Genomic DNA, 24,702 nt, shown 5'->3' with positions numbered 1-24,702 from the left:
TTTGCAAGTAAAGGTGTGGTCCAGATGAGGGTGATGTGCAACGGCTGACCAACATGCAAAGTGATGGTGCACGCCAGTGTCTGGGATTGGCTGGAGGGAGGGCCCCACCTTTGCGCTACTTCCTAATAGCCCAGGAGGTTCACCTGAGGCTTGTGGAAGGACACCCGCTGAGCTCTCACAGGTGTGGTTCTGCAGGGGAACGAGAGGGGAACGTCTATTGCAGACATGCAGGAGGGACAAGACACACCTCTGGTGAGTATCTAAACTGCAGCTCATTTCTTTTCTTTTCTCTTCTTCTTCTTCCTTTTGTTGTCTTTTTTGTCTGAAAATCATCATCTCACACACGTTAAGACATGTAATGATGACCACTGGATCACCATTGTGTGTCTGTGTGTGTGTCTCGAGCTACATTAAGATACACTGGTTAATAATAAAATAGATAATTAAGGTTTTCAAGTCAAACAATAGATCAGGGAACAATAAGGTGAAATAGCTCAAATTTCAATCTTCACATTTTACATTTTAGGGTTGTTGTTAGGGTTGTTGACAGAATATATTTATTAGCCATTCACCAAATCACTAAACTTGGTGAAATAGCAAAGTGTGAGGAAAAAAAGTTGCTCAACATATTGCTTTTGGAACATTATTGTTGTTTTAAATGACAAAAACTGCATTTAAAAGAGGCCCCACATATGAGCCCTAACAAAGTTCAAAGTTCAGTGTGTGTGTGTGTGTGTGTGTGCATGGAAGAGTGTGCGTGTCCTTGAGATACCCACTCCAGCACACACACACACAGCTGCTTGTCCTTTCCTCTACCTTTGCATGTAAATCGTCCTGTTTGCATGCCCAGTAGTCTTTTCCCTCCCAGACCCAGACCTGTAGTCAAATAAAAGCCTCCACAACAAGCTGCTCTCTCCCATTAAAACAGATGGCTGAACACAAATTGACTCTCTGCCTGTATATTAACCATTGCACCACAGTTGCGTTAAAATGCGTGTTCTTTACTCAGAGTAAACGGGGAGGCTACTGCTGTCGGTCACAGGAATTTGCACTACTATTATTTTTTTTGTTTGTTTTAATCGTCTTTCACAAAGCTGCTCAAGTGCCCATGCAAATAAGGCTGGCTGATAAAAGTGTCTGTTTACTGAGGCAAATGGGTAATCTTATCAATATTAAATGAGCCTTCTTTCTGAGCTCAGTGTATTTTGGTTCCTATGAAAAGACTCATCCCGAGATAAACTGAACTGTAAAACAATAGCTCCATATAAAGAAGGTCACGATGTCAAAAGCAGATCCCCTCCCCATTTTTCTCAAGGTTCTTTCCAGGTTAGGTTGTTCCAGGCGCCTTAGAGAATTTGCCACATTTTTTTCTGCTGATTTATGCTGTCTTAGTTGCATATTCCTCTTCATATAATCCCAGACTGACTCCATGATGCTAAGATCAGGGCTCTATGTCTGCCATGCCATCTGTCGCAAGACTCCTTGTTCTTCTAGCTCAAAACAGTCTGTTATGAGGCTTTAAGTATGTTTGGTGCTGTTGTAATGCTGCACAATAAATGCTGGTCTGATCTGATGCATTGACTGATGTACACAGTCATAAATATCTAAAGCGCCTAAAATTTTGCACAGGGCTAGCAAATGTCCTCATTTCACAACTTATAAGGGAGGCTTACATTTAGAGGTTCAGATGCATGCCTGTTTCCCTGCTTCGTGCATACCAGCAAAAAAGAGGGTTTTGTGCATTTGTAGTTCAAACATGGGGCAGGAAGCACTTTGCATATGAAGCGAGAATGAAAATTCTGCCAGCTTTGCATTGACCACATGTACTTCTAAGAAGCTTTCCGTCTGTAGAGCCAGCGGTGAGTGAGTCATAATGGATTTATCGTTAAAGCGACCTAATATCTGGGTATTCATTTGTTTACAGGGGACGCTGCAACCACAGACGCGATGCCTGCAATGTGGGGACACGCTGGAGTGGTCAGAGGAACATGGGTGTGTGTGTGTGTGTTTGTGTGTGCAGCACTCTGAAACAAGAGAAACTTATTTTTTCTTCTACAGTAGAATTATCGGCTCTGACAGAAGCTTTTTATCTCAAACGAGTAGTGTTCAGAAGCATTCATGATGAGAACGTCATCATCAGAGCAGCAGAAAAGGCCAATGCTTAGGAGGCCTCACAGGCAAGAGTGCCACAGGATGAAACCATTTGCACTGGACTAACAAACATTAACTAAATCCAAGTACAGTTTTCTATTTAAATTATTCATGAGAGCTGGTCCATTCCTGGCTGTGGAGAAATGAATGCTTTCTCCAATATTAAATAAGAAGAAAAGCACAGAGCTACATTTTTCATTTAGCTAATACTGGACGAAGCAGATAAACCATAAAGCATTTAAATCATCTAAATGAGTTCATTTAATGAAATAACCTCCCTATTTTTTATTCCATCTATGCATCTTGATCAAATTAAAAAAAAAAATGGTACTGCAGGAAGCTTCAAGCCTGTCTGGAAATATTAGGCTTTTACTCAAGTGAAAATGAAAGTGAGAGTTAATGGAATAGCATTAATTACTGATTTCAGTCCACTTGTGTTTAAAAAAAAAAAAAAAGAAAAATGATATGGGAAAGAAAACTAAAAGAGTGTATGTTAGGGATATTTAAAATATTATAATAATAATAATCAATTCAATGTACAAAATGTCTGATCAGAATCGGAATCATCGTTATTTGGCAAAGTTTGTGCACACAAACAAGGAATGCATACAAAAAGAAAGAAAGAAATAGGCAATATATAAATATGCACATATACACAAGAAAAACACAAGTTGCAGAAAGTCTTTAGAAACTATACAAACTGCAACAAACTACAAATGGGCAGCAATGATAGATATAAATAGGCTGAACACAGTGCAACCTGGATGAATCTTAGATATGAATTTTAATAGCGCTTTAATGTCGACATTGAGGTGTTTTCGTTGAACTTTGACAAGCTTTTTTTATATAAAAAAATACATAAATACACACGGTAATAAGAAGCAAACCAAATCAGCAAACAGAACAGTGTAACAGCCTTGGCGGGTGAAATTAACTGTCCTTTTGTAATTGTGACAGCACAGAAAAGTGTTGCTGCATGTTTATGAGGAGCTTTGTGGGCAGGATAGTCTAGATAAAAATTGAATCTGATTCTTTTTCATACCTTTTCTGTGCTGCAGAAGACTGATGCATATAACAATTTCACGCTTTTTTGCTGTCAGTGTCCTGCTGGGCTGTTCCTGCTGCTCTACAGTAGATGAGACTCTGGAGAATGTAGCCAGGGGACTCGCCAGCAGAATGAAGAAAGAGAAGAGCCACTGGGCAGCTGGCAGAGTTGGTGACATTGACTTTCTTGGTCCGACTAAAACGAGAGGAAAGGTGAGACTGGATGTCATAACGAGTAAGGAAGGTAACATAACAAGAGTGTGCAGTTCAAGCGGTATACTGACACATCACTTTTCCCCTTGCCTTCAATCAGTTTGTGAGGGTGCGCAGCAACACCGACCCAGTGCTGATCTACCAGATGCTGACAGAAGAGTGGGGTCTTGCTCCTCCACACCTGGTGGTTGCAGTAGTGGGAGGAGATGAGCTGGCTCAGATGAGGCCCTGGCTTAGGGACACACTGAGAAAGGGACTTGTGAAGGCTGCACAAAGCACAGGTTATAATCAAGGGTACAAACTGGCCCTGGCTTTTGAAATCAAAGAAATGGAATCTTGTTAGGCTGCTATACTGGCAAAAGAGTGCCTTTTATTTGATATATAAAGTGTTGTTTTTTTCTGTGATATTATGTGTTTTTCATTAATAAATGATATGATTAATTTCAGAATAACTAGCTTTATGATTATATTGGCAGCTACATCAGTTTAATATGCAATCTTGGATCCAACTTTCCAGTTTGATACTCATCAGAATTACAACTTTGCAGACAGATCATGTAAAATTAGACATCAAATGTTCAAAACCTCTTATGTACATACAACTGCATTGCTGTTCTCTAGGGGCATGGATTTTGACTAATGGCCTTCGCTTTGGCATCACCAAGCACTTAGGCCAGGCGGTACGAGATCACTCCTTGGCCAGCACCTCTTCTAAAGTTCGTGTTGTGGCCATTGGCATTGCTCCCTGGAACATGATCCACAACCGAGAGGCACTACTCACAGCCAAGGTTCCTGTTCACACAAAGGCAGCACAAGGCCAATATTAGTATCCTCCGTGAACTAATATTTACATCTCTCGTGTTAATGTGTTGTCGCTGTCCTCTTTCCTGCTGAGTATCCCTTCATATTTTCTTAAGGTTGATGAACCCGCAGTATACAAGCCTCAAGACTTGCCCCATGGATCAGTGTATTCCCTGGACAGTCACCACTCTCACTTTGTTCTGGTTGAGGAAGATCCCAACAGACCCGGAGCCACCAGTGAAATGAGGGTGAAGCTGCTCAAGCATATCTCTCTTCAGCGCACAGGTTACGGAGGTAAAAATCTTTTAGGTTATTGCTGGGAACCAATCTTCGACTTAAGCAGTATGCCGTATGTTAAAGTTGCTTCATTAAAAGTTTATATCATTCCTTTACATGTACCTATGTAAAACTGAGTAAAAATGACACTGGAATGTACTTGTACGAGAATTCATTGTGACAAATGGTAGCTTTTATGGATTTCAATTATGGATGCATTTTGGCATTGTTTCATTGTGGTGTTGCACATAGTAAATGTGGCTCCTTCATATATAAATAGCTTCTTTTTTTAAAAACAAAGAAAAGAAAAAATCATATTCATATTTTATGATGTTTATGAATTCTTGAATTACTTCACAAGTACAATGGCAGTGAATGTAATGGAGTCTATTTTTACCATTTTAATTGTAAATTAAAATAATCATTGTAATTGTAAATTATAAAGCATTTTGTGACTTTTGTTCTTGAAAAGAACTATATAAATAAGCCTTACTTAATTGCTTACTTACTACTTTTACTGCATATTCCAAAGTAGCCTGTTTCCATAAATAGTGTTTCAGTCAGTTGCAGGTCATTTTCCTTTTCGGGTTTCCAAAGCTGTTCACATTTAATATCAGAGCAAAAACAACATTTGGTTCAACTCTCCACAACTTAGAGACAAAGGCAACACATCACAGAGATATTTTTACACATAGAGCATGCACAACCAATGTAGGTAAAATCAGACACTTTAGCTAGTGCTCAGCTCTTAAGAACACGTCCTATTAGTGAACCTCTTATATTTAACTTGCTTTAGCCTGCCCAGAGCTACTAACGCTACCCCTGTAAGCTTCTTTGCAACCCACCATCACCCCAGCTTCTCCTTTTTCTGCATTTCATTCTGTGAATATTCTTCTAGGTGCAGGAAGCTTTGAGATCCCTGTTCTGTGTCTCTTGGTCCACGGAGAACCCAGGATCCTAAAAGTAAGCTTTTTTTTTTCATTGTGCTACATTAGCTTCTCAAGAACTTTAAAGGCGAAACCACGAAGAGACCCTCTGAAAGGCAGATTTGTTTTGTCATTCAAATGTGCACATTCTCAGTTTGAACGCTGGCTAAGGCTTGAAAATTAGGCTCTGAGTCAAATTTTGGTGGTGCCATCTCCTGAGGCAGCAGGCCAAAGCCAGACTGAGAAACAAATTCTTTCTGTTTTCACAAAACTAATCTCTTCAACCAAAAAGCCCATCAAAGTCACCAATGCATTTGCATAAATAGAGCCATTACTGAGGAGATTATAGACTACAGCTTACACTGAGAAATATAATTCTTGTTGATGTTTAGTTGGGAAGTTATCATCTTTAAAAAAAATCATATCAACTGAAAATTCATCAGAACACTGTGTCCCTTCTTGCAGAGAATGTATAAAGGCATTGGCAATTCGACACCATGGCTGATCCTGGCAGGCTCTGGAGGTGTGGCTGACATCCTTGTCACACTGATGAATAGGGGCTGCTGGGATACGGACAGTGTTCATGAGCTGCTGCTGGACACCTTTCCAAATGCCCACCACAGCACAGACATCAGTAACTGGGTCAAGCTGGTAAGAGCGATGTGCACAGCGTGGAGGCAGGCACATATACAGATATGCACATCACAAGACTTGAACATTGGCAGAAAAATAGGGCACACTGGGGAAGATTGTGAAGGAAGCTAATGTAGGATTTTCATCATTATCGTCAACATTTGTATGTGATGACCTAATTAAGAACACAAGGAGGGAAGCCAAGACAACAATTTTGTAACATATTTTTTTCCGAGCTGATACACATAGTAAAGGTACTGTGTATACAACACATTAAATTCTCTTTAATAAATTGCGTCACTCAAATGATATTTCCATAATTACTGACTGTCGCCCTGACAATCAGATTCAGAAGATACTTGATCACGAGCATCTCCTCACTGTCCATGACCCGGAACAAGAGAGCTCTGAGCTGGATACAGTCATTCTCAAAGCTCTAGTCAAAGGTAAAATATTTCTTGTGAGAGATATGTTTAAGAAACTTGCAATTTCCTAAGGCTGCACAATTACAGGTTTCCTGACATGACAGTTGCAATAAGAAAGAGCCTTGACATTTTGAGCGCTTGACAGATTGTAAATCTGTTGACATTTTGTGTGTGTGTGTGTGTGTGTGTGTGTGTGTGTGTGTGTGTGTGTGTGTGTGTGTGTGTGTGTGTGTGTGTGTGTGTGTGTGTGTGTGTTTATCAGCTTGCAAGAGCCAAAGTCAAGAAGCCCAAGACTTTCTGGATGAGCTGAAGCTGGCAGTGGCCTGGAACAGAGTGGACATTGCAAAGAGTGACATTTTTAATGGAGATGTGGAGTGGAAGGTGAGACAAAAGGATCTGATCAAGGTTTGACAAATTCTGGTAATTAAACCTGGCGTGCCTTCTAAAGCAACATTAAAAGGGAGTGGGAACTTTTTCGAGTACAATCAGTGAGAGTCTGGGCTATTTAAGGTAATTAAAACAAAAGCTAGCCCAGTGTTCAGAGTTACAAGTCATGAATATGCTAGTATTCTAATATACTCACAGTGATATCAATAATATATTTCATCAGATATAATATTTTTCATTATCACTATTATAGCCAAATGTGCTGGTTTCATAGTCTGTATATAAAAGATGGATGCAGCTAGCGTGACATTGCCCACTGCTTTGTGGACTTCTGTTTTGAAGGCTGAAGCCTGACATTTTGGCAGTTGCCATGTTTTGCTGACATGAGATGTCATGACTGAAAAGTGGAGACTGAGTGAGAAACCCATGATAACTGCACATAGACAGGCAGCAACAGTCCGAATTATACCCTGCTTTGTCATCTATTTTTGTCTAAATAAAAGCAAAATGTACAAACTGAGCACCATTCTCTGCTAGATATGATTTAAAAGTAGTGAATGATACCATGAAATCATCGTTATAGTGTTCACTGAGATCATAAATAAAGTGGAAAGTAGGGTTGTTTTTTTATACATTTTTATACAATCTGACCTCTTTTTGCAACCAGCCCACGCCCTCTACTGGCCGTTAGGAAGAAGGCGGGATTTGAAAGAATTTAAGAACCAAAGAAAAAAGTTTTGACACACTTCTACGATGGAATTCAAACCTAGAGGCTATGTCCACATTTTTTGTAGAGGCTGTTATCAGTTTGATATATTAGCCTGCTAACATTGCCTAATTAATAGATGTTAGCAATTAACACCAACCTCAAAGCACCAGCTGTGCCAGTAGGATTCACCTTCAGAGAATCATGGATGTGTGTGCAAAATTACACAGCAGACCACCTAATAGCTACCCTCTTAGACCTCTACAGAGCATGTTTTTAAAGCTGTTTAGCATGTGCAATTTGCAATATTCACATTTGCATTAAATCTGCAAGAAAGGGATTTATTGAATAGTATTACAGCAATAACAATAAGAGTACCAATCAACACTGGTAAGGCTCTTCATAATAACAGAAAAGAATATTTTTACAGCTGTGAAGAAGAGAGGTCATGAGTGAGTCATTGTAATAAGTCTACTGATCTTTGCAGGCTTGCGATCTTGAAGAGGTGATGATGGATGCACTGATCAATGACAAGCCAGACTTTGTGCGCCTTTTCGTGGACAATGGCGTGAACCTGGGAGAGTTCCTTACCTATGGCCGTCTTCAGGAGCTTTACTGGTCTGTCTCAGAGAAAAGCCTCCTTCACAACCTGCTCCTCAAAAAGTACGAGGAGAAGCAGCTTCTGCTCGGAGCTGCCAGGACACATGGTCCACCCGGGCACCATCCTTCCGAGCAAGGAGACCGAAAATCCCGCTTCACCCTCTATGAGGTCGCCAAAGTGCTGAAAGACTTTCTCCACGACTCTTGTAAAGGCTTTTACCAGAAGACTCCCACGGTAGGTGATGTACTCTTCTTTGAAAGTTCCAAACAAACAATATGTTGTCTGCGTTAGGTTTCTCATCCCTTTTGGTCTGCCAACTTAAAATGAAGCAGTGTCTCTGTGAAACCACATAAAGGTTTGCATTCATCTATGAGATGTGAGCAGCGAGTGAGAGAGTTTACCTCTAACCCTCTCAGACAGCTATATTCGCAACATTTAAGCGCCTGAAAGATGCAATGAACCAGAAAATATATAGACTTTGTGGTAAACTGACTTCCCGGAAGACAGTGAATCTTTAATGGCGACTTTAATGGCAACTCATCCTACCTACACTAATAGCAGAAAAAAACATCAAATCTACCCAATAAAGCCAAAGTGCTCTTTTCAGGGCAGCCAGCCCTTTTGTTACTCCTATCACATCATCATTTTTTTCTCTCTAACTGCAGCAAAAAAGAGATGGATCATCGTGGAAAATCACACCTGCTGTTGCACTCTAAAAATCCCTATATTTTCTCTAATTATGCTGTCAGGTTTTGTGCTACTCACTGTTGTAAGGCTGGTGGTCTCAAAGAAAAACACAGCCACAGTCAAATGTTTTCTTGGCTGAAGGTCTGCTTGGTTAAATTCATTACATATTCCAGTTGACAACCAAGCAGCTATGACTTCTTTACAGCGGAGCGAGGGAAATTGGTTTTGCGGTAAAAGGACTGTCGTAGATTGACTTATGTAAGCACTGCCTGTTCTGTAAACTGTGTGCGGCTACCTCATCTACTATACATATTAAATACATTAAGCGTTCTCTCTGTGTGCTCCAGGAGAAGCCAGCAAAGGGTCGACTGTTCCACACCCAGAAGAATCTGGCTGAGTTAGAGGAGCGCTGCGAGCATCCTTGGCGAGATCTCTTCCTCTGGGCGGCCCTTCAGAACCGGCAGCAGATGGCTAACTACTTTTGGGCCATGGTCAGTCTTGTCAGCTTCTTTAGTCGGTTGAGCTACAGCTCGTACTATCTCAGCACTGTGAGGCTCAATAAATAACTAAATGTGCCTGGCTTTGGAAAATTCTACTCAAAGCAAAGTGAAGTGAGCAGAATTATGCTGTGATAGTTTGCGTTCTGCTTTGGGTGTGATGAGCGATGCGGGCCAGCCCAGTGCAGGTGTAGGTCAGTCCTGCCATATGAAAATGTCACTCGAGATAAAAATAAAAATTTTTTAAAAAAGAGCCCCGCAAACGGCGTATTTATCAAGAACTGAGGTGAACTAAAAAGCTATCTTATCTCCAAGAACATTATTCAAATGAAGGTCAGGCTGCTTGCTGAGGCAGCCAACCAGCGGTGAGCCAGCGCATGCGTGTCTAACGTCCTGAGGAAGGTAATGAGAAATATAGGCCGACAAGGGATTGATGTCCCACGAATAGTTTAAATGACACTCATCAATGATAACTGCTCTTTGTTTTCAACATCTTTTCAAAGCACCTTTCATTTCTTTATTGCCATTCCCTGAACTGAGGCAACCAATTATTGTAATCTCACACGCGGTCATCATTATGTGCTCTTTTCCAGCGTCTTATATTTCAAACATTATCTGAAATTATGGTAATTGCGTTCAGTGTGTGCCCATCCCCCACCTCTAGCGCCTCAGCACTCAGACTCTGGCCTGGACTCTGGCATTCGTAATTTGATTGTTTGAAGTATTTCCCACGTTGAAGGCCGGGTGACAATTATCCTTGCAGACTAGCAAAATCTCACATATTTATTATGTGCATATACAGTATGTCGACCCAGGAGTGCGAAAAAAAAAAAATGCAGCATAATCAACACAAATCATTGATCCTTTAAACAAAAAAGGGAAGAGCCCTCTGCTGCAGTATGCTGCGCTTCCTCACAGTCCAGTGCATGAGTATTAGCATTACTGGTAACTTTAAACTGACCAAAGATCTGCTTGTAAGCATGAATATCTCTTGAACATCTCATAAATACGTCTTTTCGTTAACCCTGGACTGATGTTCCATCCAGCATCTACCCAGCCTTCCACCCATTGTCAGCCTATTATACTCCAAGCTATCAGAGCCCTAGTTGGATAAGTGGTTAAGAAAAGAGTGAGTTTGGCTGCTATCTATATGTAATACTTGCTTTCCTTGTCTTCCCAAGACCTGTAAGAAGTTAGAAAATGTCCATTTTTATATGTACAACAAGCAGGTTTATAATGTCAGCTATATATATATGATGTAAAGAATCTTTCAGTTCATGAAACGTTCAGGGGAACTATCTAGCCACACTGTGAAAACAGTCATTCTTTATTTATACTTTACACAATCCATGCAGTTCATATACAACCTAAAGCAAGCAGCTTCCTTCTGGGTTATTCAATAGATCAAACTACAGAGACTGAAAATAAAAAAAACATTCAAATGTGCCTTACATTCAAGGTCAGATGGTTAAAGCCCTTCAAGAGCCTGCTATCATACCCAAACTGGCTGACTAGTTATTTTGGCCGATAACAACGGTGTCCCGCGACATGTAAGGAAGTGCGTTTGAATACAGGCTTTAGAAATCACAGGGGGGGGTGAACCTACAAGTTGAAATGTATCTGTAGTAGCACATGATGCACACAATAGAAGCATTTAGATGCAAAAGATGCAGCTCTCAAAAATTCAAATCCCCCTTTCAGACCCATTTCTTGGATACAGCTCTCTTGTAATCTTTCAGGGCCCTGAGGCGGTTGCGGCAGCCCTGGCGGGTTGTAAGATTCTGAAAGAGATGGCACGACTGGAATCTGAGGCTGAGTCCGCACGTAGCATGAAGGAGGCCAAGTATGAGCAGTTTGCCCTTGGTGAGTACGTAAACTGTTTAATGACAGGAGCTGATAATGCAATGGTCAAACATAGCAAGAGGTAAAACCTCTAACCTCAAGCCAGCAGTGTTTTGCTTTGCTTTTTTTTTTTGTTATTCACAAGCACAAACAGATTCCACTTGAGGGACTAAAATATAAATCTGGATGTAATCTAACCGAGCGGTTGACACTGTGTAACTACTGTTCTTATTGTGGCAGATGTCTTTGGAGAGTGTTACTCCAACAGTGAAGACAGGGCTTATGCTTTGTTAGTGAGGAGAACACACTGCTGGAGCAAATCTACAGTCCTTAACTTGGCGACTGAGGCAGATGCCAAATCCTTCTTTGCCCACGACGGAGTTCAGGTGACAAGAAGACACATGCGGTGCTCCGTTTTAAAATTTATAAGTTTCATCCTACAGATTAAGTATTGGAAAGCCGACAGATAAGTCTGGTTCTTTGCCGCCATCTCTGCTGATATACTGGGTTTCCACGGCAGTTATTAAACATTTCCCTCTGCACTGTATGCCATTAGATACTTAGAAGCCACTCAGTGCAGTTTTGTCTAAATATGCCTCCAACAGACGCCCTTGTCATTAGAAAGTCATCAGTGAGAGTTAATTGGTATTCAGTGTCAGTAGGGAAGGTTAGCACATGGGAATGATATATTTTATTCATAGCACACAGTCGGAATTACCTTTTTAATGGGATGCCGTTAATTATGATCCAGTACATGTGTAATGTTTCAAGAGAAAGTGGGTTTCCCTGGTCTCAGGCAAAGTAGTTGCTGGTTAATGAAATGGTTTGACTGGGGCAGAAGCGTTTTGATTTTGATTTTTTTTTCTGTCTGTCTATCTGAGATAACTCCACATATGTTTCTTCTGTGAATATGGGCTCCAGGCTGCAAAACAGAAATTTTGTAAGACCTCTGGTGCCCCCTTGTGGTAACCTGAATTTACACACTCTGCTAGTTTGCCAATGTTGTATGAGAAACTGTTTTTGTTCTGCAGGCTCTGCTCACAAAGATTTGGTGGGGGTCTATGACAACAGACACAGCCATCTCCAAACTCGTGGTGTCTTTCTTCTGTCCACCGCTCATATGGACCAACCTCATAAAGTTCAGGTGATCAGTCTGTTGATGAACTCCGCCTTTTGTCTTTGCCATTCTGATAAGCTCTGTGTCACTCGGTCCTGTGCATTATCTGGGTTTTTGGGATTTTTTTTCAGTGATGAAGAACTTGACAATCGTAATGCTGGCAAGCAGTTTGTGGAGCTGGACAGTCTGGACACAGAAAAGGCTTTACTTCTAAGCGATGATGATGATGACCCTCTGTGAGTTTGCTCTCTTGTTTAATTTAGAGTTCATAGACTTCAGCATGAGTGCACACTGATCTGCTTTTTGCCAAAATGATTAAGCTAAAAATATAATTTCATTTGTTGTTTATACTTTCTATTCAGCAAGACTGTTTTTTGTGACAACAAATTAGCTACTTAATGTTTTCTTTCCATTTTTGATTATTTGCTTTTACTTTGAGTTAGTTTCCAGAGTGGATTTTCTTGTTTCAGTTAGTTTTTACTGTTTTAAAAATCTTTATTACTTCAAGTGTTAGGTCTACACTTTTTAATTTTTACTATATGAAGGGTAATTTGCCAGAGGCAAAATTTAAGGAAAGTCAGTACAGGTATTGCATTAAAAGCACTTAACTATTTGAATGCTGTTGACTTACAGACTTGTAGACATCCAGAGTGTCGATACACAGATCCATCAATGCTTCACAATGTTTTTTTGGGTTTTTTTTCACATCTAATTGTGGTTTAGTTTTTAGTTTAGTTTTAGTTATCTATAATAACCTTGGTGCTAAAACCCTATAAACACAAATGAGCTGCAGTGTGAATAATAATGCGAATAAAATACTTCCTGATGCCCGTCATACCATCTCAGACTTAAAACATCAGTAAACATGTTTGAATTTTAGAATCCTGGCTGTTAATCTCCATTTACATGATTATATCTATAGTTAGATATAGATTTGTCTTTACATATTAATGTGGTGTCTTTTTTTTCCAGGGACTCTTCACCTGGAGGTCAAGCAGATCAGAGCTGCGCCTCTGTTTGGTGGCGTTTCTTACTGCGTCGCTGGCGTCGCTTTTGGAGCGCTCCTGTAACGGTGTTCCTCGGCAATGTCATCATGTATTTTGCTTTCCTCTGCCTCTTCACTTATGTGCTCCTGCTAGACTTCCGCCCACCACCGCCTCTTGGCCCTGGAGCGCCAGAGATAATGCTCTACTTCTGGGTCTTCACCCTGGTGCTGGAGGAACTTCGACAGGTGATCATCTAATCATGCTGGCACCTATATAATGCCAAGAATCAGCATCTTTCTCTCTAGGCAGCGTGACACCTTTTTCGAAGCAGTGGCATTTCTATTAGACGTGTTCAGCTCTGACACATCTGAGTAGGAGGTGATGTGAATCGCTACAGTGAGCTCATTGTCTCAGGGGTTTTAAGCCTTTTGCCTCTTTTTTGACTCCCTCCTAGTGAGCCAGGTCAGACAAGCATGATCCCTTATTGCACCGATCCCACTGAGCTCTCTTCCCTTGGGCACAAAAAGGCCCAGATGACAAAGTCCTTCACCACTCTATTTTTCAATGTGTATTTCAGACAGTGCCAGAGCTGACAGAATTATGGTAGAGATTTCCAAAATAAGAACCACACTGCTGCAGGCAACTCTGGCATGCTACCATGCCCAGCAGGGCCCCTGTGCATTCAAAAGGATGGCTCTGAGCTGCATGCCTTTTCCTAAATGAAGATAATGCCACAGGGGCCTTGTTATCATACTTTTTTACAAAAAAAAAAACTTCAACAGCCTAGTTCTACCAGCTTTTTAATAAACGAGGAGCCCCAGTCTGCTCGCTCTCATAGAGTTATGCCAGTAGTGCATTTTGCTCATTTTACCATCTTTTACTGCAGATTTATTAAAATGATTAATTGCTGAGTGTAAGCTAGGTTTACCTTAAGTGTTTAAATCTACAGCTTGTACCTGGGGACAGTTGAAAGTATTTGGATGTCATGTAGACATCTGCACTCAAAGCTTTCGCACAGCAGACTGTGACTTTGTGAAAGCACACATGCTGCCCTCAGCTTATTGACAAACCAACTGCGCCATCAAGGGACCAAGCAGTGGTTCTTAAGGCACGTTCAGGTAACCTGTTCAAGTCACAGGAGAAAAGTCAACCTCACACTCTAAGTGTAAAAGACATTTGACAGGACTCACCATTTGGTTGCACTGAAGGTCCCCTCTAAAGCAGCAGGGCTGTGGGGACTGCTGTGCAATACCACACATTTAGGCATCAAGCAGATGCCAGGTAAAAGACCACTATTAATGATACAAATACCAATGCTTTTAAACTACAAAGGCAGCCTGTGTAGGGGAGAGCAGTGCATCATGATTTATGACATGAATCATCATCAATTTGAAAATTCTGAACACATTTTAATGAGCACTAAATCACTGTGATTAGTATTTTCCACAATAATTAGCTAACACAACAAAACACACCTTTCAGCTTTTCAGAGTGAAGTACTGATCGTATCGTGCTAGTATCGATCTGATACCAATACCAGCGTTGGTATCAGTACTATTGATTTTTGGATCGACCTCAAGCTGTGGGCCCTGCAGGTGTGTTTGAATGTCGTTCTAGTATTTGATCTGAAAGAAGTCAAGACAGGCTCAGATTTTCTGATGAACATTTTTACAAAAATATTCAGCTACAAAATATTCACATGTAAAAAAAAAGAAGATATATCTCTTTATTAATCTTTATGACAACAGAGCTTCTTCACTGATGAAGAGATGAGCATCTTAAAGAAGTTTAAACTCTACGTGGAGGACAACTGGAACAAGTGTGACATGGTTGCCATCTCACTCTTTGTTGTTGGGGTCTCGTGCAGGTAAATCTAAATCTAATGTGAGCACTTAGGCTTTAGTATGTGTTGTGGTGATGATTTTGGCTAAAGCATCAAAATAAGTAAGCAAGTGGTTAAATGAATGAATGGCTGAATGCAAAAAAAAGTGTTGCTACAGGGTGTGATTTTTTTGTATTTTTTTCTCTCAGGATGGTGAATGACACCTACGAGGCGGGAAGGACAGTTCTGGCCATTGATTTCATGGTGTTTACTCTGCGTCTCATCCATATCTTTGCCATTCATAAGCAGCTGGGACCCAAGATCATCATTGTGGAAAGAATGGTGACCAAAACAAAATCATGACTTACGTATAAATTTAAGTTGTGCTCTTGCTAATAGAAGAAGATGCCTAAAAAGAAGATTAAAACGGAGATCTTTTGCTCTCTCTTTTTTTTTTTAAACAGATGAAGGATGTCTTCTTCTTCCTGTTTTTCTTGAGTGTCTGGCTCATTGCGTACGGGGTTGCCACACAGGCTCTCCTCCACCCCAATGACCAAAGGATTGACTGGGTGTTTCGCAGAGCGCTGTACCGTCCCTACCTGCACATTTTTGGCCAGATCCCTTTGGAGGAGATAGACAGTAGGATACATCCTTTAACTGTTTATCTGTTTGTGAAAAATGCAAAATACTTTGCCAAGATGTGTAATTAATGTTTTGCTTATGCGTGCCATTGGGGTTGTAATCTGTTTGCCCTAGATTTTTTTGTTCCCCCCCTTCTAATCTTATCGTATCTTGTTCTTACATTTAATGGAGCGCAGCTGCTCGCATGCCTGAAATGAACTGCACCGATGACTCAGACGAGATTATCGAGGGCCTGCGGCCACCATGTCCCAACATCTATGCCAACTGGCTGGTCATCCTGCTGCTGGTTATCTACCTCCTCGTCACCAATGTCCTGCTGATGAACCTCCTCATTGCTATGTTCAGGTCAGGGGATGAGAATCCAGGAAAACGTGCATACATTTGCCCGTCTGATCACATGAGATGAGCCAGTGGCTTATTGAAATTATAAAATTAAAAAGAAAAACACACATACACACACACAAACTGGTTTACTTGCTTCTTCCCCCATTTGCAGCTACACATTCCAGGTAGTGCAAGGCAACACAGACATCTTCTGGAAGTTCCAAAGATATAACCTGATCGTGGAATACCACAGCCGTCCAGCACTGGCCCCACCCTTCATCATCATCAGCCACCTCTCTCAGCTCTTCCTCAGCCTGATTAAGCAGCCTGAGTCCAAGCAGGAACGTCTTGGTATGAAGGCTCTATATACACATTTCCATTAGGGGCTATTAAGCCGTTATTTGAAACAGACATTGAAAGAGTCCTCTGCGGTTTAGGTGGCTAAACAAAAAACAAATCAAACACAGGCAAACACACGGCGGGCTTATCTTTGTCTCTCACCCACCACGTGGAACTTTTTTAGGTTAATTGGTTACTCACGTCCTTGCTTTTGTGTGTTGCCAGAGAGGGAGTTGCCGGCGGGGCTGGACCAGAGGCTGATAACATGGGAGACGGTGCAGAAAGAGAATTACCTGGCCAAAGTAGAGCGTCAGCACTGGGAAAGCAGCGAGGAGAGACTCAAGAGCACCTCCTCAAAGTAACGGTCACTTTATAATTCTTTTGCAAAAGTTTGCACGCTATTCTCAATGCAATTAAGTTAGAAACTCTTGTAGTACCTGCACAGCACCAACCTGCGTCTCTTAAGGTTAAAATGTTCTAAATGACTTTGTTTGGGATCAAGGGTTCAAAGCTTGCTGAAGATTGTCGGTGGATTTAAGGACCAAGAGAGACGACTGGCATCCATGGAAAGTCAGGTAAACGGTATACTGAGCTCAATAGCACCATCCAGGGATGCATTTTCCCAAATCTATTTCAAGTTTAAAGTCTAGTGCAGAAGTAGTTTATAAGTTAAAAACAATGACCTCTGACTTTTTTTTTTTTTCCTCCAGGTCAGATATTGCGGAGAGGTGCTGTCCTGGATGGCTGAGTGCTTTGCTCAGAGCACACTCAAATGTGGGAAGGACGCGCCGAGAGTTCCGAGTGAGTCAAAAATCAGCGAGAAGAATGACAGTAATTATGCAAAAAGATTGAAACACAGTGCTTTGTGCCTTTTCGATGTAGTCCAAGCAATAATATGTCATTCTCTAGCGTCTCTTGCAGGCGACAAGACAGATGGCGCCGCCGCAGATGCATCTCAAAGTCAAACAGCGAATGAAGCGAAGCAAGAAGAAAAAACAAAACCGGGTCATCCAGGATACGGGGCCAACAAAAAATTTCCTTACATTGATGAATGAAAGTGATAATGGCTGCATACAGACAGCTGAAGAATATTGAGAGAGATGAAAAAAAATTTTTTTAATCCAATAAGGGGAAAATGGACCTTAAATGAGTGAAATGGTGTTTTATTTATAAAAATATTGGGTCCTTTAGAGGAAAACATTAAATGTTCCACTGTGGTAACTGTGTTTAGGAGGACAGCTTTCATTAGCTAAAACATTAACCCAATCAATTATTAGCATTTCATGGAGCGTGAAGATGTTGCATTCACATTTACACTTCAATTATTTAAGGTTACATTAGTTAGGAGCTTGAGTAAAAGGCACTTTGAGTAATCCGTCCATCATTTTTGCTGTTTGTGCCACAGTGATGCCTCAAAAATCAGGATGGGCAGAAGCAGTGACGCTTGAAATGCGGCATTTGGAATGGACAATAAGTTTTTGCTGATTCTGTTCCACACAATGACCTTTCTCACAAGATACCCCCATGGAGCTTTTGTGTTACTGCTGTGTTTCTCATCAAAATTCTCTGTGTGAGATCCTGACGTGCCACAAATGTGGCAAATGCATCACTTTCTTCGTAAAACATCTGAAAGGGAATTTTGAACGTTACCACCCCCAAATGCCCTTTGTCCTACAGTGGAACAGAGAGATTGTTCCTGATTAAAAAGAAAAATGGCCAGGGTTAGTTCACTGCTTGGAATTCTGTTTCACCTTTTCAGGTTTACTTGTTCATTTGCATCTATTCTAAGATAAATAGCACCTCCAGTGTTTCCAATATATGCTGTTTACCCAGAATATACAAGGATGGGGGGGGGGGGGGGGGGGCCTCTAGGCTTCCATTGGTTTGGCTTGCCAAGGTAGGTCAGTAGACTAAGCACACATAAGGGGAATGAAAATAAGACTGTGTCTATGCTAATAATTATAAGTGTTTAACTTTCCATTGTTACCTAGTGACCCTTTTTTTTGGTTCATGATTCAATATTAGATAACATATGATCAACTGTGGTTACAACAAATTCCCACAACTGATTCTAGGGATTTAAGCCTGTTCACTTAGGTTTTTATAAAATGCTCAATTGTCATTTTCATCCTCTGCTGTTAAGAATATGCAATACGTTATCCACATACCCTGTACACACTTGCAGATGACAAGGGAAACCCCCCCCCCCCCCCCCCCCCAAAAAAAAGTCATCTGCTCTTTAAACAATGATTGAAAAATGACACTAGAGGTAAAAAAAACCAAACAAAAAAACAACCCAAAACCAATAAGTCCTCATGCTGTGTTCTACAACAATAGCAAGAGAGCCTGTGGTGCTGAGCTGATTAGATACAGTTCACATGGTCTTAACAGCGTGGTTTTAAAGTACATATCTCTCATAATGATCTAAATGAATTCTGCTGTACATCTATTACAACAAACATTGAGATCTTGAAAAAAAAAATAAATACTAACTATTTTAAAAGGTTGTTAATGTCAATTTTTCTTCCACTTGATCACCATCAATTAAAAATGAACTTTACTGAATTACTAAAACACTGGTAGAGGTACCATAAATGTCAGCTTGTGGAAGATCCCACACAAAGGAGTGCGACTTTAGTCTCTTGAAGCAAATGCCTCAGGTCCTCTTGGCTGTACAGCTGGTCCCTCACGGTGAAGGATATTGTCAAAACGTGGCGTCACCTCGCAGCGGATGAGCAGAGTGTCATCTTTAACATAAGCTCTCTGACTCAGCTGAGACAGGTGCATGAAGGTGACATAGCCAAATCCTTTGGGATTGCGCTGAATTGTCGGCTTCTGGAAGGCCTGTAGATCTGGTTTAGTCTCCATTGCCTCCATGTGATGCTGACCCTCAGGGCCCTGGTCTAGGATGGCGAGCCGGATGGTTCCTTGAAATGGCCAGGTAAGCTGCCCATCAAAAGCTCCTTGCATGGTGTGCACAAATAGGGAGATGTAGTTGGAGCAGCGAGGGGCATTGGGGGTCTGCAGGTGTAAGCGCAGGCACAGCTTGTAGCCTGGGCGGCCTGTGTAAAAGCCGGGGCTGTGCTCAACCACTGGCTGGCCCGCTTCTTGGTTCCGCAGGTGGACTGAAAAACCTTTGAGGCGCCAGATGAAGATACCATTGCAATGTTGGGCCTCCAGCTCTTTTACTGTATCCTCCAGCATGGACACTCTACGCCTGAGCTCTGCTAGCTGGCCTGCCTGTGAAAATGAAATGGGAAAATATTTGAGAGAAAAAGAAAGAAGAGGCTTTGAGACTAATCTAAAAGAAACGAATCTAAAAGAACAAAAACAAAACAAACAACAAAAACAAACCAAAACCCCAAAAGGTCAAAATACACTTGGATATCACTTACTTGGGTGTCTTTTAAGATGATGAGTTCACGCAGCTGGTGATCCTGCTTCACCAATCGTCCATCCATCTCACGGAGCCTCTGCTGCATCTCTTCACTAGACGGACCTGGAGCACAACTGGTACTGCAGCTCAGAGCTGCAGCCCCTCTGGACCCACTACAGGCCGGTACTGATGCTGCAGCTCCTTGATCCTCAGAGGAAAGTGAAGGTCCTAAAGTCCTCAGGGGTTTGGGTGTAGTACCATTGAGGCTAAGGCCACGCAGAAATTCAGCCATGTAGCGCATATGCATCTGTGTGAACTCCTGCATGTGCTGAGCCAGGTTGTGGCGCTGCATCTGCAGAGACAAACCAGCTTTAAAACTTGTGTCGCAAACTACAAAACCTATTAACTAGTGGTGCAACGGATCAAAAATCTCACGGTCCGGATCGGATCACGGTTTTAAGTCACGGATTGGATCAGCAAAAAAGAAAAAAAAGACAAAATTTTAACATTTACTTATTAACTTATTTAAGTATTTTTTGCCTATTAAAAAATTCAACTCAAGACTTATTCCACGCAATTATATAAAAACAAATTAAGGTGCAATATAGGGCAGTACAGGGCTTTGTATCTACCACTCCGCTGTGATATAATGAGCGGTCACGGTCACGTAGCTTTCCGTTGACCTGCAGGTCCACCCATTTATAGTTGGGCAACAGAAGATGCCTGGGACAGTTCAGCCACAACTTTAAACTTTTCCTGCTCACACATGCCTGGGTACAATCTTGTCACTGAAGTGGACGCGCAACGGGATATCATAGCGTGGCTCAAGCACGTTCATCATAGTTTAAACCCCTTGTTTTGCACAAGGGAATACGGCCTCCCGTCTGCAGCTAAACACCCCAGTAGCTTTTGTAATAGCTTTAGCCCGGTCAGATTGGGCAGCAAAGGGCTGCTTAAATGCCGCAAACTCCTCTGCTCCTCCACTTGGACCGCTAGCGCTGGCCATAACTACCGCTTGACAGACTGACCACGCACACCATACACATACTTTTTTTTCCCTTCTTTTTCGAATCTTTGGATCACGTGCGTGCCGAACCGTGGAGTGGGATCGGTTCGGATTATGGATCAACCGTGATCTGTTGCACCACTACTATTAACCTATTAAGAATATGCTGTATGAGAGCTGAAAGAATGGAAATCTAGAAATTGATCACCTACCCTTTCTTTACATCCAAAGATGCTAAAGTTACAGGCAATAGGTGCTTTTGGGCAATCTGTGTCACAGTGAGACTCCATCTGGGGAAATAAAATAAAAAAAGTCATTAGTAAATTAGCTTCAGTCATATTCAGACTGGGTTTTTTAAAGCATTTCGAAGAGATTGCTTATTGCTGAAAATGACAGACAAAGGTAACAAGGGAACAGGAATAACAGACAACAATTAAAACAGAAGTGGTTCCACTTTCTACTGCAGAAATGTTACAGTGCAGAAGGGCAGTCACCATGTGATGTGACTGAGTTTGGAATGGTTCCCCATTGCTTAAACAAGAGAGTAGTTCCTGTTTTGATCACCACTTCCTAACCGTTCATTCACCTGAGGCCTCTTCTTCATGGCAGACTCTTAAGAGACTCACCTGGTCTCTGACGAGCTCCAGCTCACAGTACTGACACTTCACACTGGCAAAGGGACACTGTTGCTGATGAAGCTGAAGGAGCAAATGAAAGGAGACTATTAGGAAAATTTCCTCACAGACACACAAAACATCACTGTAACTCTGCCATGAGATCTGTTCTTGAAAAGTGATTCAGTGGTACCTCTCTCTCCTCATAAAGAAAGCATGCCACACAGTCTGGACATGACATGGGTCTTTTTTGGCACTGAACAGTTATGTGCTCTTCTAGGTGGCTCTTTTTCACAGACTGCTGGCACTGTGGACAAGGCACAGTGGCAAACTCACAATGCACCAAATGATCCTGGAAGTTAAAACAATAAAATGAAAAAAACAAATACAAAAAACATTTCATTTGCTTCTGTAGCAGTAAAGTCTTCATCTTTATTCATATAGCACATTTAAAAGACATCAAGTGTTGGCCAAAGTGCTGAACAAAGGGATAATATAATCAAATAAAAAGAATTAAAATAGACAAGATGAAAACAGAAAACATTGTGAGACATCCATATATGTTTGTAAAAATATGTGTACATGCAAATATGCACATACATATGCAAAAATGTACACATTCACACAAAAGCACACATACGTGAACATAAAATACATGTATACGTATACACATGCAAACATCATCCAATGAGATAAAAGACCAGAATAGCTAAAACAGAATAAAAGTGGTGTCAGGAAAGCTGTAACAATTCCTCTGTCCACACCAGAGAAAGACACAAACTGCAACTAGGGATGAACTGTTATTTATGTGCCAAGAAAAATGTGCCAAGAAAAAAAAAAGGGTAGTTGTGGTGGTGTTCTCTGAAGTCATTTTATTGTGTTGACAAACTTGTTCTACAGCAATCTCAAAAATGTCTACAAGCCGCTGACACCTGTCCATTTTATGAAGTTGGCAGTCAGCAGTAGTGAGAGGTTTATAATCACACTGACAAACAGTTTTTAAAAGCAAAAAGCTTTTTAAAAAAAAACAAAACAAAGTGATCACAATCATAAATATGTCTTTGAAATGTTCACGTGCAATCCAACTGCATCTTCAAACACCAGCCTGTTAACATCCCTGACTTCGTGTTCTGTGTTGAGCTGTGTTTGGATCAAACATGTCTGTCACAGTTTTTTTTACCTCCAAATGCCGGAGCTCCATCTTGTCGGCACAGCCCAAGTTTGGACAGCGAACAGTTAGCGACAGAATTTCCCTTTTGGCAAAGTTATCAGGGAACAGTTGGTCTTCTGACAACATTTCGTTGTCCACTGGGCACCTCTGTCCCGTATCACTGATTTCCAAGAAGAAGAACAGAAATCGTTGGTCCCTTTTGTCTACTTCACTATTAAAACAAGTACCAGTGAATTTTTGGATCATTCAGAAGCCTTTCATTTCTAAATCATTACTCAGTAATTTGCCAGATTGCTCTGATGCTAATAAAGAACTAACAGGGATTCAAAACTGGCCTGTGAAACTTGTGATGATAAATGAAATAGAAACCTAAGTGTTCAATGCTGATTAAAAAGATGCACAATAGCATACCGGATGGATTTCTCAATGCAGCTCTTGCAGAAGCGGTGACCACAGCGTGTTTGAATGGCGTTCCTCAAAGCCATGAGACAAATGGGGCACTCGTATTTACTCTCCAGCGGTGGATCAAACTCCACATCGTAGCCTTGCAGGGGGGCAGCCTGAAAGCTGCTGCTGCTCATGAAGGCACTAGGGTTCTCTGAAGGGCTAAGAATGGACTCCTGTTCTTTTTCCAGCATTGCCAGAGCACAGCCGGACAGCGCTCCACCAACAGCTCCATCATAGCTGTCCTCCTCCAAACTCCCCTTATTGCTTTCACAGCAGGCCATTTGTAGCAGGTGGCAAAGTCTGAAAGAGGTAAGGAAGTGTGAAATAAATTCTAACTGTATTAACTTTAAAATAGACATATGCATTTTTCTGCTTTTAAAATGGGGATATTTTTACTTCAGCCGCACAAAAGAGATTTTCTTTTTGTATGAAACTGCTAAAAAGGTTTTTTAAAGTTACACAATGATATGATGTTCAAGAAATATCCTCCTACAACCATCTTTATAATTTCCTCCAATCAACTTCCTCCCTTCTTTTAGAAAAAACCTAAAGCAAATCAGCTCATTTATCATGAAAACAGGATCCCTATGGGAAGGTTTTAGGGTTATTTCTAATGATCTTTTTCCTTAATGAGCAATCAGACAATTTATTTTTCACATAACCACATTACCAATTCATTATTTGGCCTTCCCTTACTCTTCCACACCTAATCTGTGGGTTTGTAAGCAAATCCTATACCAGAAGAGTTAACACACCGCTCCAAAGACACACACACACACACACACACACACACACACACACACACACACACACACACACACGTGGGAATTCACTTCAGAGAAGATTCTTGAATTCTTGCAACAAACCAAAATAAATAGATAAATCTTCACAAACCCGAATATGAACTAATGAAATATGCAGTGTAGTCTTTGGTTGTTTATTAAACTATAATACTGAACAACACATTTTGTAACAACTGGAATTAATCTTAAAGACTCAGTCTTGAACTTAGATTGTAAGATTAGTACCATTTATCGTTACTCCTTATATCCCACCTAGCTTAACAAACCAAATAAGCTAATCATCCTTGACTATATGCAGCTTTGTACATAAAAACATGCCAACAAGACTGTCAACCTGTACAGTGAGTCATGTACAAGCTATGGGCGTTGTAACCTCCTTCTTGAAGCTACCATTCCCCTACATGGGGCGTAACTTTTACTTTTCATTAGTCAGCATCAGTCAGTCGATAAGGTTCTGCCTAAACACCAACATTCGTTATCAAATCTTTTTTATATCAAACACGTTACTGCTAGATAACAGTCTGCATACAACGACTGGAAGTGTTGGCACTTGACAAACCAGCCATGCCCCTGGATACGGAACTGCAAATGCGAATCTGGTTGCAGTCAAAAGTATTAAAAGAAAACCACTGACCAAAACAGCGGGCAGCGAAATCACGTCCCCCACATCGGCGAGAATAGCGTTATAAGCTCCGAATGTGTCCGTGAACGCAGGTTTTTATTCTCGTAGCACACCCACCTTTGCCTTGAAAACGTCTCGAACTTTTGGTATCTACAGAATTTCCTGTTTTTTTCTTTTTCCAAACGTCATCAACAATTACATTTTTTCGCGCTTTGCAGACGCGAGCGCCATCCCCTGGTGGGAG

The 24,702-nt window shown here is 41.2% G+C and overlaps 2 protein-coding genes across 3 annotated transcripts; one reads left to right on the top strand and one right to left on the bottom strand.

Annotated features, from left to right (window-relative positions):
- Positions 1-225: 225 nt before the first annotated feature.
- On the top strand, positions 226-18,277 carry trpm5 (transient receptor potential cation channel, subfamily M, member 5). Its single transcript, XM_063471241.1, has 26 exons — positions 226-252; positions 1,925-1,992; positions 3,252-3,408; positions 3,509-3,689; positions 4,030-4,196; positions 4,326-4,503; positions 5,384-5,448; positions 5,877-6,062; positions 6,391-6,490; positions 6,732-6,850; positions 8,050-8,397; positions 9,198-9,341; positions 11,087-11,210; positions 11,430-11,575; positions 12,221-12,333; positions 12,438-12,542; positions 13,279-13,537; positions 15,041-15,159; positions 15,324-15,456; positions 15,579-15,753; positions 15,933-16,101; positions 16,253-16,431; positions 16,645-16,777; positions 16,922-16,994; positions 17,130-17,220; positions 17,329-18,277. Exons 1-26 carry the CDS (start codon positions 226-228, stop codon positions 17,472-17,474), a joined length of 3,705 nt encoding a protein of 1,234 aa, XP_063327311.1. The 3' UTR covers positions 17,475-18,277.
- A 349-nt stretch (positions 18,278-18,626) lies between these two features.
- On the bottom strand, positions 18,627-24,685 carry traf6 (TNF receptor-associated factor 6). 2 transcript variants are annotated; one of them, XM_063471261.1, is made up of 8 exons: positions 24,576-24,685; positions 22,998-23,333; positions 22,596-22,746; positions 21,609-21,767; positions 21,428-21,499; positions 21,014-21,091; positions 19,815-20,147; positions 18,627-19,659 (listed from the first exon to the last, which is right to left on the bottom strand). In XM_063471261.1, exons 2-8 carry the CDS (start codon positions 23,312-23,314, stop codon positions 19,054-19,056), a joined length of 1,716 nt encoding a protein of 571 aa, XP_063327331.1. In that variant the 5' UTR covers positions 23,315-23,333; positions 24,576-24,685; the 3' UTR covers positions 18,627-19,053. The 2 variants fall into 2 exon arrangements, with proteins under 2 accessions (XP_063327331.1, XP_063327323.1); XM_063471253.1 differs by having other exon boundaries at positions 24,471-24,633.
- Between the last annotated feature and the right edge of the window lie 17 nt (positions 24,686-24,702).

Source organism: Pelmatolapia mariae, linkage group LG1 (assembly GCF_036321145.2).
Source record: "Pelmatolapia mariae isolate MD_Pm_ZW linkage group LG1, Pm_UMD_F_2, whole genome shotgun sequence".
Lineage (NCBI taxonomy): Eukaryota > Metazoa > Chordata > Actinopteri > Cichliformes > Cichlidae > Pelmatolapia > Pelmatolapia mariae.
Note: the sequence above shows the minus strand (reverse complement) of the source record. Positions and strands in the feature narration are given on the sequence as shown.

Coding starts and splice junctions, on each gene's coding strand:
- traf6 (XM_063471261.1), bottom strand. CDS start 23,314: ATGGCCTGCTGTGAAAGCAATAAGGGGAGTTTGGAGGAGGACAGCTAT. Junction 21,768..22,595: donor TGGAGCTCCGGCATTTGGAG/GTAAAAAAAACT, acceptor TTTAACTTCCAG/GATCATTTGGTGCATTGTGA. Junction 21,500..21,608: donor TTCTTTATGAGGAGAGAGAG/GTACCACTGAAT, acceptor TTGCTCCTTCAG/CTTCATCAGCAACAGTGTCC.
- trpm5 (XM_063471241.1), top strand. CDS start 226: ATGCAGGAGGGACAAGACACACCTCTG. Junction 6,063..6,390: donor TCAGTAACTGGGTCAAGCTG/GTAAGAGCGATG, acceptor CCTGACAATCAG/ATTCAGAAGATACTTGATCA. Junction 6,851..8,049: donor ATGGAGATGTGGAGTGGAAG/GTGAGACAAAAG, acceptor TGATCTTTGCAG/GCTTGCGATCTTGAAGAGGT.